This window comes from Anser anser (genome assembly GCF_964211835.1).
Source record: "Anser anser genome assembly, chromosome: 17".
In the NCBI taxonomy this organism is placed as follows: Eukaryota; Metazoa; Chordata; class Aves; order Anseriformes; family Anatidae; genus Anser; species Anser anser.
In genome coordinates, this window is record NC_139738.1 from 12,041,871 (window position 1) to 12,052,401 (window position 10,531).

Consider the following 10,531-nt stretch of genomic DNA (forward strand, 5'->3'; position numbering starts at 1 on the left):
CTGTCTGGTACTGGCAGGAATTGAAACTTTTTGTCTGGCTAATGGCTGCTCTGGGTTTTAGCCTGTTTGGCTCAACTGAAAATAAAATTATGGGTTGTGCTGGGTCTGTAGCTTCCAGGTTTGTCTGAAGGCCAGTCTCGTAACCTTGGCCTCTCCTTAGTGCTGAACCCCAGACCTTTTCAATAGTGGCTGTACCTTTAAAAACAAACAAACCCCAAACAGATAGGGAACATAAAAACAAAACAAATATGTTAATGCTCCTAAAAATGGGCAGCTCCAAATAGTATTTTCAACTTGCTGTTCGCTGGGCAAAATAAAAGGGGATAGTAGAGGGCCAGAGTCGAGCAGGAGTGCTGGTTGAGTGTCTTTGGGGGATTAAACTTCTCACCGCCTGCTGAGGTCTCAAAGAAGAAATGTTCTGACCTTCGGTGGGGGCATACCAGTCTCCTGGTCTGTACCTAGCAGGGGAGTTCTCATCCTGAGCTGTACTTTGCAGTCTTGGAGCAGCGGTCGTCATACGTTGAATATGCCCAGTGAAATGCCCGCTGCCCTCCTCCAGGCTGAAGGTCTTGTTTGTAACTGGATGCTTTCTGGGCTGTTAGTGTGGGAGGGATTGGGCTGCAGATAATGGACCTGCATGTCGAAATCTAGTACAGTACTGAACATCTTGAAGGCTAATCCAAAGAAGTCTGGAAAGTGGACTTCCAGCTGGGGATGTGCAGCTTCCTGCATACAGCTTCTCAGTCACAGTAGGTTGTGCCAAGTTGAAAAAAATGTGTGGTGTCGGGTATTGCTTTAACCAGGACAGTTGCCTGGAAAGGAGACTGATCTGATGAGCTCTTGAAAGTTCAGATTCGAAGCGCTGTCTTGCTGGTCTTAGCTTCAAACTTCAGTGGGATTTTTTCAAGGACCTGGGCTCTTAATGAAGCCCTTATTATAAGTGCATGTGACAGCTCATTTCTCCATGTTCCTCCTTCTCTCACTTCCATGAAAAGCTTTCAAGTTGAGTGTGACCTGCTTTAATGCTGCAGTTAATGTCAGTTGTGAGAGCTGCTGAGCCTTCAGGTTTGTGCTGAAGTGTAGCCTGCTGCTGATCCTTACTTGGATCTCAACCGTCTCTGAGTAATTTTGCAGTGCAGAATGCGGAGACAGCTTTTGTTTCAGTGGGAATGGCTCTCGGTGGTGGTAACTTCTGAAAGAGTCTGTCGTGGTTCTGAAGATGCAGTGGTCTTTGAAATTATGGATGCTGACCTCAGACAGCAAACTCCTTAATGAGCATGCAGGTTTTGAACGAAAAGGCTTTGGTTAAAAAAAAGCTTTGGAAAAAGCTTTGATAGGTCCTCGTGATCAGCTGTGTTGTAAACAAGTTACTGCATCAACCATTTCTGGTGCAGGGCTAGCTTTTGACCCGTGTAGCATGGCTCCTCTTGTGGACAGGACTGTTGTGCTGGCTGCTGCACAGAGACACCATGAGTTGATCTTCCAGAGCTGGATTCACCATTTAGATTGAGCATGTAAATTTGGCACATACTGATTTTGACTGGCTGCATTGCTGGGGATGCTTTCCTCCAAAGTTGGAGGATAATTTCCTGCTGAAAAGGTGGGGTCTGTATTGTGTTCCCTTGCTGTTCAGAAAGATGAACTTCAGAGGACTGCAGTCCTATGAGTAGTAACCTCATAGCTCTGTCCTGAAGGATGTAAGTAAGGCAAGGCTGAAGTTCATCACTTCTGTCTTAGTGAGGACATGTGTTATTGGGTGTAAGTGCGAAGGCTGAAATTTCTGTGGCAATGTGGGAAACCTCAATTACAGGCAAGAGCTGTTAGAGGTGTTTTGTTCAGTGGGTTTTACCCAGTTGCATGCAGTGGTGTATCTGGTGTGCTTTTGCTTTAGATACCTCATGGAAACAACTCTTGCATCCCTGTTCCAAATTGAATTGTCCTGTTAATAGCAGCATAGTAAGCCTGATGGATTCTGTTGTCCTGCTTAGATGACTGTTATACAAACTGGAGGTGCTCTGGCAAGGTGAGTAGGATGATGGCTTATTCACATCCTCTTGATATGCTTTCTTAACAGGTTTTCGATAACTATGCTGTAACAGTGATGATTGGAGGAGAGCCTTACACCCTAGGCCTCTTTGATACTGCAGGTGAGAAATCAAGTGCTTGCATCATTGTAACACCCCAACTTTTAGTTATGATGTTGAACTTGAAGACATACAGTTGTTTTTTTATAAAAGGGAAAAATCTTTATTCCACTTTCCTGAGCTTTTGGGAGTTGCTAAATTGAGTTCATTAAACAAACCACCCAACCTTCTTGTAGAGCTGTTCTATTTTGTGACACTACGTAACAAGTTTCAAACTTGTACTTCTAAATTAGGGATTACCTGGTGGATAAGAGATTTCTCTTATTTAAACAAAAGTAAAGGAGAAAACTGAAGAAAATACATGGGCTGTGTGTGATTTTTTTTTTGTTTAGTAAATAGCCTATTATTTTTTGCCAAATGTCAATAGAGGATGACAAGCATTGGAACCTCTTAGATGCCCATGTGGCTTGTCTTTGCTGCCATAAGGTGGATGAAATCTGGAGGTTGTATGGAATTTCGTAAGCCCTCTGCTTTTTAAAATTGAGAATCTGCACAATTCTTCATATTTACTAGACTGTATTTCAGTTTCGGAATGGAGAAATGTACAGTGATTAAACTATGTTTATTACAGAGCATGGAAAACTTAATGGGAAAGGGTAGAAACTGGTTCAAATGTTAATTACCCAGTCCCCAGCCCATAATAACACCAGAGCAGTACAGCAGCATCTGATATTGTGAATTAGTCTTCAATGTATGGTCCTTCAGGAGACCTTAGTAACACGTTACCTAAAATTGACTTGGTAGAACTTAACGTGACTCTTTCCAGCTGTTTTTACCGTGGTGTACTGTATTCTTACAGTACGCAAGGGTCCTGCTTGGCTTTGGAGCTGTTCACTGGTACCAGTAAGAGCTGTGTTTTGGTCCTGCTGCCTGTTGTCCTGCTGAGGTTCTCATGGCGCAGGCCTTTGGAAACCAGAGCTTGTGCAGAAGTGCACATTCATGCTGTCAGCCCCTGAGCGCAGTAACCCATCTAGTAGTCCTGCAGGATTACCAAATGGCTGAGTGCATATGGGTGACTTGACGAGCTTGTGAATATAAAGGCTTCCCTTCTGGAGCCAGGCTTCTGGAATGGAAGGCTTGGCACTTCAGGAGTCACCCAGCTGTTTGATAAACAGTAGCTATCACAAGTTACAGAACTTAAATAAATAAATAATAAAAAAGTGGATAAAACCCATGTTAACGACTTTTATTATAAAAGATTTGTTTTTCTACTGTGAAGACAGCTTTTTGGAGTACACTGCTAATTGCAGCAAGGTATTTTGGTCAGTGCTTAGTTCATCTGTGTCCAGCCAAGCACCATAGCTTTAACAAGCTTTTTTAGGCATTTTTTACGTTTTTTTTTACGGTTTGAAGACCGTAGGTCATCTTGCACTGAGATGTCCCAGGTGTTGAGTCAGCTACTTCAAAGTCTCGGAGGTCTTTGTCCTCCATGGCCAAGAGACCACTAGTTGAAATCTGAGGTCTTTTGAACAAGTTTCTTAACTGGTTGTCAGTTCATACAGCAGCTCCTTAAGTGTGAGGCTTGCTTTGTTTTCTAAAAAGAAAGCTGAATTGGACAGGTATAAAAACAAGCTTGCCCAGAGGTAAAGCTAGTGAGTCACTGCTAATGGTGCACTCTAACGACTGCCTGCTGTCTGACACAAAAGAAAGCCTGGCTTCCTTTGAAACACAGCCTGCACTGGGACTTCGGTGTGTTCTTGGGGGAATGCTGCTGGACAGCCTGATTATTCCCATAACAGCAGCATTCTTTTACTGCTCAAAGGATGCTTCACTAGATGTTTGCAAGTATCGGTTGGGACCTAGTGAACAAAACTGTGTTTGTGCATGTTAATGAAATTTGATGGCAAAATACCTTGCAAAATCCATTTAATAGATAGAGCAGGTGCAGAAGACTTCTATAAATGTCTTTGTTGTAATTGAGGAAAGTGTTCTGCAGTCTGTGGCTGCTGGATCTAAATTTGTTAGAGCATACTCCTGACTTCCATGCTCTCCTGTGACTTTAAGCAGCTTGTTACATAGCAACTGACTGAATTCTGTATTTGGAAACTAGGCTCCTTAATGTTTGGATTCAGGGCATGTGTATTTGCTTAAGAGTTAGGATTACTCACAATAATGCTTTTGTGCTGCAATATGTATTCTAGCAACCTGTAAAGGGTGGCATTTTGCTGTCTGCCTCTAATGCTGTTAATTTTCTCCTCTTCTAGGTCAGGAAGATTATGATAGATTACGACCTCTCAGCTATCCACAGACAGATGTATTTCTGGTCTGTTTTTCAGTGGTGTCTCCTTCTTCATTTGAAAATGTGAAAGAAAAGGTTTGTTTAACTGTCTAGAAAGGGAGGAGTTGGTGCAGTGATTTTAGGAATAACTAAGGGAGTTAATCTAGGTGATCAGTAACAAATGCTGTATCTTCTCTCCTTAGTGGGTACCTGAAATTACTCACCATTGTCCAAAGACTCCTTTCCTGCTTGTTGGGACCCAAATTGATCTAAGAGATGATCCCTCAACAATTGAGAAACTTGCCAAGAACAAGCAGAAGCCCATAACTCCAGAGACGGCTGAAAAACTGGCCCGGGACCTGAAGGCTGTTAAATACGTGGAATGCTCTGCACTTACGCAGGTAAGAGTTGGTCTTTGACTGTTTCTGCTTGCTTGTATTCCATACTTTTTTTTTTCAGTTACAGGGGAAGAACAGTTCAGTATGAATGTGAAAGGTTGTGAGCTCTTTCTGCTGTTGGCACGGTAGCTTTCTCTGTCCTGTCGTTCTCAGGCACGAGGAGCTGGCAGTGGTACAAAGCAAATCAGCCTGTAAAGATTAGGCAAAGTGTAGCGGGGAGACGGAGGAGGGTTTGCTTGCTTAGTTTGCTTTTGTGTTGGAGCAAAATAGCTGTCAAAAACTTACAGGGCTTGTTATGGACAACGAGTGGGTTAGAACACAGAATGCAGTTCACTACTGAAGAGAGCAGGCAAAACAAAATAATAATAACACCTCTCAGATGAGTGGTTTATATCTCAGCAAAGTTAGTTCTCTTCTAAGAATAGAAGCCTTCCTAGCTGTGAAATCTTCTTTCTCTTCCTGTGAGAGCTTCCTTTTTCTTCTCGCCACCTAGTCTGTGGTGATGTACATTTCCTTTATCTGCCTTAAGATGGAAGTTCTGTTGAAACAGAAAATAACCATCAAATAGTTCTTAAGATGTCAACATGGTGGTGCTGTGAACTAACTTGTGAAAACGAGTCTAAAAACAACTAAAACTGCTGACTTGAGGCCAGGAAACCTAACAGTTCTTTCCCTTTAAGTCAGGAATACTGGGGTGGGGTGGGAAGTAACCATTGACTGGCTAGCTGGAATGCTGTCTTTGGATGCCTCCGAAACTTAATCTTGTGTGCCTACTTTTGCAGAATTTATTTCAACTCTTATTTAATGCTCTGTGAAGAATTTGTCCCTACCTGATGTGCATGGAACTAAAGGTGCACAGTATCAAGTCTTGCTCTTTTCAGTTTTTTTGTGCGTTGATCTATAGTATCTTGAGCACAAAGCTTTATTGCTGAACTTTGTGAAGCGTTTCTTGCACCTTTTGCCCAGGTTGCATGGTGGCTCTTCTGTTTGGGTTCCTGAGACTTTTTGTAACAAAGCTTTGTCTGAGTGATTGCTGAGAAGAGGCTTTTGAGGGAATTTAGCAGGACACTGGTACTGGAGGTGTTGTGGTAAGGCATACTGTAGTTCATCCTGGGAATCCCTAAGCAAAAGGTGGCCTTGGCTGTTCCTCCTTAGTGCCCACGTGCAAAAGGAGGGCTGTTGGTGCTTGAACTGTAATTCTCCTATAGCTGTTTAGTCCTCAAATACCGTTTTAGCTGGTGTCTGTTGCACAACTTGAATGCTGCTGCTGACTAGGCTGTAGAACCTACTCACTGGTTAAATGGATACTAGGATTTTTGTCTTAAGTTGGTGAGGGAGACGCACTCTTCTGTAGCTTTAGGCTGGCCTTCTTTAATCTGCTCAAATGGCATGGAAGCCATTTTGTTCTTTTATTTCCAGATAAGCTAACTGTATCAGTTGCAGGGAACAGCTTTATATGCTGGGAAGTTCAGCCTGAATTTCTTGCAGAGTACTAGCAACTGTACACCCGATAGTGGTTTCAGAAACAGAGAATAACCTGGTAGGATGGTTCAGAAGCATTCTCACCTGAGAGACTAGTCAGTCTGCTTCTGCTCTGTTCTCTTTTACTTCGTTTGTTATTGACCTTCACCACAAAACATCTCTTCCTCAGTCTGTTGGCGATAGCTGCTGAGCAGAAACAGAAGTTCTCTGCAAAGGGATGTTGGAAGTTTCCAGCAGTGATCTAGCTGGCAGCTTGCTGAACACAGAAGGTGGCTGGCCGTTCTGGCCAGGAGGGTTGTTTTCCTACCTGCAAGGCAGTGTTGTAGCAGTTGGTTTCAACTGAAGCTAGACTCAGCTGGGTAGTTCCAGTCTCTTTCCCTTACCATCCATCTACACAGTTCACCTCAGCAGCCTAGGGTGTCTTCTGCCGTCCCACTAACTTGCAGATGACTTTGGCACTGCAGTAGCAAATAATCATAACATTGCGGAGCTGGAGTACGTATTTTTCTGGAAGGAAAGTTTTGCTTGCCTGTGGGTCATTTCTGAAAGTAGTAGGTGAGCTGTAAGAGGCTGAGTTTGAGCGTTTTTTATAAAGACGGTACCTTTACCTTCTTGAGTTTGAATGTGTAATGGTGATGAGTGAGTTTTATTCCCCTCTTCTCTTTTAGGTATAGAATCCCTTTTTGTGATGAACGCAGTGAAGTAGATCTGTTTCAGTTTCTTCAATTCTATCTACAAAATAATACCCAAATACCACTGTAAAAGCAGATAATGTTCTGTTTTAGGGAAGGATGACTGACAAACAGCTTACAAATAAAATGACCGATTGTTGCTTGGTATATTTGATACAAGTCTGAGTAACTTTCTGTAGCTCAGTGCCAGTACCTGACACAAGGAAACATTTTGAATTTGGTTCTTTTTTTTCCTGATGTTGGACTTGAACATAGTTGATTATTTTGACACAGCCAGATTTATAAAGTGTCTTAAACCCCCTGTGAATAAGGGGAGCCTGAGCTTAGCTGGCTCCCCAGTGCAGCCCAGAACAGTGTTACTTGAACCAGAGCACCAAGGCCGTGTGCTGTGGTGTCAGACGCTGCTCCCTTCATGGGGTTATTCTTCTGTCATCCGGACTTCTGACTCTAGTCTTACTTTCACAACAACTTTGCCCCTGGTTTTTCTCCTCTTCGTTGATCCCCATTTTTGTGGGCTAGGAAAATGAAGGAACCCCTGAGTAGTAGAGTTCAGGAAGCCTATTTTCGTGACTATTCCTCTGTTTGAGTTCTTTAACATCTTACAGTTGAGTCTATACGACAGCCTTAATCTCATGGAGAAAGGAAGTGTACTTCGTACTCAGACTGCATTTAGGCATTATTTATTTGAAGTCTATAGGTTTTTATCAGTATGGGTTGCAATGCTTTTAAAAAAAATGCTGGAGAGAATGTATGGAATTATTGTACGTGGTAACTTCCTTAGACAGTTTATGTACTTTCAAATATAATACTGCATGTAATTTGAAGGACTTAAATGCTTCCAGATAGAATTGTCTTAGATCTCCCATTATGTGCTTCAGTAAAAGACTTGCTAAAAGATGTATCTAGTTTAACCTGTGAGGGAGAAATCTGTTACATTTGAATGATCTTTCTTTTAAAAAAGAAATCTTAATTTTGCAGAGATGAACTTACTTGCAGAAAGCAACTTAAACTTTTCTGTTCTCTGGCTGGTATAAAGCAGTTCTGAATTTATGAAGGTTGCGCTCATGACAGTAGATTTAGGCGAGTCCAGTTAGCCCAAAGTGAGCCAGGTTTCACTTCCGGTGTTCACCTGTAGCTTGGCAGAGCTGTGCGGGGGTGGCCGTGTGCTTTGGTGTTTCCGTTGTGCTTCCAGCAAATGGCAAGGCGTGCTTTGTGCTCCGGTGTAATCCCCGCAGGCTTCCGGCAGCTCTGTGACTTCTGGTGTGGTGTTGGATCTCTGTTATTCCAGTCCTAACGCCGTGTCTGTCTTCCTGGACTTGAGTGGTTATACTTGCCGTGGTAACTAACTGAATAACTGAAACGCGTTGTTCCTGTGGCTGGCTCCTAGTGTCAGCACAGCAGCGCTAGGTAAGGTACTGCATCACTTCTTACATGACCAGTAGCCAGTGTCTGAAGGTGACGATGGCTTATTAGAGAGGTGCTGCTTCAGTCCCAGACTGTGTTTTCCCAGCTCTCCGGAAATCTTCAGTTATTCAGGGACTGAATTCACAGAGCAGAATTATTTGGAGCCTTTGCTCTGGACTGGCTGCTGCCCTAGTAGATGGGAGCAGCGAGTCCCTGCATCTCATGTGCTTGCCTACTACCCACAGTGGGTGACTACAAAAGGAGGTGTTTGGGCAACCCTTTGGGCCCCTGTGGTGGGGCAAGCTGCTCTCCAACATGTTTGTTCCCCTCTAATCTCACTAAGTGTACGTTCAGTACAGTGTACTGTACGTTCAGTGAAGGGGTAGCCACTGCTTTTTGTGCAGCTCCTTCCCTATTTGTCTCTGCAAGTTGCTGCTATGTTTGTGCCTCTGCCCTTTTGGGTGTTCATTTTGTCGAACTTGATGGCCTGCCACATGTTTTGTCTATCTCTGACTTTGACTTCTGGGTCATCTAAACGAGATTTCTGCCTGAGATCTACTTTGTTTTTTGCCAAGTGAATCTTTTTACTGCCTCTGTGAATTCAGTCTGCTCTGTCCTGAATGCTCTTTGTATCTGCTTGTTTTTCTCTAATCCTCTAACCTGGCTGCTGTTTTTTCTCCTCCCCTCTGTCTTGTAGAGAGGTCTGAAGAATGTGTTTGATGAGGCTATCCTAGCTGCCCTCGAGCCTCCGGAAACTCAGCCCAAAAGGAAGTGCTGTATATTCTAAGCTTTCTCCTTCCCCTCTTGCTGCTGCTTCCTCTGTCCCACTACTGTAGAAACCTGGTTAAAAATGAATAAAACCACCTTTATTGAAAGCCGTTGTGTCTGCTTACCATTTTAGAGCAACCTCTGTATTAGCTCTTGGACTGAAAACCATACTTAAGATCTTTAGTAAAACATTGTGACTGTGGAACGTGAACTGGACTCGCTTAACTCTCTGCTGCTTGGGTTGCCAGATGTGGGTAGCTTTATAATTCAGGCTGTTGGGGGAAAGGATCTGATTACATCATTATTTTAAAGAGAGATTGGCAGAATAAGACATGATGTCTGATCTTCCTGAATCCAGCTGGAAGAAGCGATGCGTATTTTCAATTTCTACTTGTGACTCTTGTTAAATGTATTTGCATGACAAAAGTACATGAAACGGTGATCTGCAAGTTATGCTGTAATGTGAAGGATTTTCTGGTTCTCCTTTGTGCAGTGAGATGTTTTTCTGTTGCTATTGCTTTGGCTGTCTGTGCTGTAGTGGAGTACTTGTAAGTCCTTGGGAAGGAAATATCAATGTATTTGCTACTGCTTGATGAACTGTTAAACTTCTTGCTTTCACTAATATGGTAGAACATTTCAGTAATAGATCCTTAAAGCCTGTTATTGTAAGATGTAAAGCTGCTTCTTACTCTTACGCTTCTGATTTTTATTGTTTTAAGGAGAAAACGTCAATTGTAGTTTCTTTAAATTTTGAAATTAAAAATTGCGGTTGTTTGTATAAAGGACTGATGAAGCTTTATTCTGATTTGCACTTCCTGGCTTCAGTTTAACCCTTACGCCATGTACCTGCTTTGTACTCCTCCCATCTTGACTCCTCCGATACCATGCACAGCTTCTTGGCTCCACCTGGCTGCTTCTTAACCATGGGGTGCGTGGGGCCAGAGGCCTGACCGCAGCGTGTCCCAGAGCAATTGATCGTTGCATGCTTGCCTTGTCTCTTCTTCTCCCCCCTGACACACGGGTGTCTGCACCGCTGTGCTCGGCGTGCTCCGCACCGAGCTCTTCATTCGAATGCAACACTTTCTGCTTTGTCGTTAGCATGTGAAATGTGTTACTAGCCAACTAACCATAAAATCTGCATTGGGTAAATGACTTCAGTACCCGTGTTCGCTTCTTGTGGAGTATACTGGTCCGTTCTCAAAGGACTCTGTTCCTGCTCAGCAAAGCAGATGCTCTGCTGAGGGCCTGCTAACTGCAGCAGCGCAGCTCGGGCAGCCCCGGGCTGAGCAGAGGAGGCTCTGGGAGGTCTGGATGGCAAACCTCGACCCCTCACTAGCACGGTCTGTCTGCCACCTGGCTCTCTCTGGTTTTGTTTATGTGAACTCAAAAATGAGACTGCCCCTTTCTCTCTTTGCCCCTTTTCAG

At 43.4% G+C, this 10,531-nt stretch overlaps 1 protein-coding gene across 3 annotated transcripts in view; it reads left to right on the plus strand.

The window, feature by feature from the left end:
• LOC310883018 (cell division control protein 42 homolog) overlaps nt 1-10,531 on the plus strand; it is a 26,224-nt gene that overhangs the window by 14,285 nt on the left and 1,408 nt on the right. The window contains exons 3-6 of one of the 3 annotated variants that reach the window (XM_083802639.1): nt 2,075-2,147; nt 4,349-4,458; nt 4,566-4,763; nt 9,036-9,888. In XM_083802639.1, the coding sequence (XP_083658765.1) occupies nt 2,075-2,147; nt 4,349-4,458; nt 4,566-4,763; nt 9,036-9,125 (471 nt within the window). In that variant the 3' untranslated portion in view covers nt 9,126-9,888. Of the gene's footprint in view, nt 1-2,074; nt 2,148-4,348; nt 4,459-4,565; nt 4,764-6,910; nt 8,090-9,035; nt 9,889-10,531 lie in introns of those variants that run through there. The other 2 variants (XM_083802640.1, XM_083802638.1) reach the window with 2 other exon arrangements.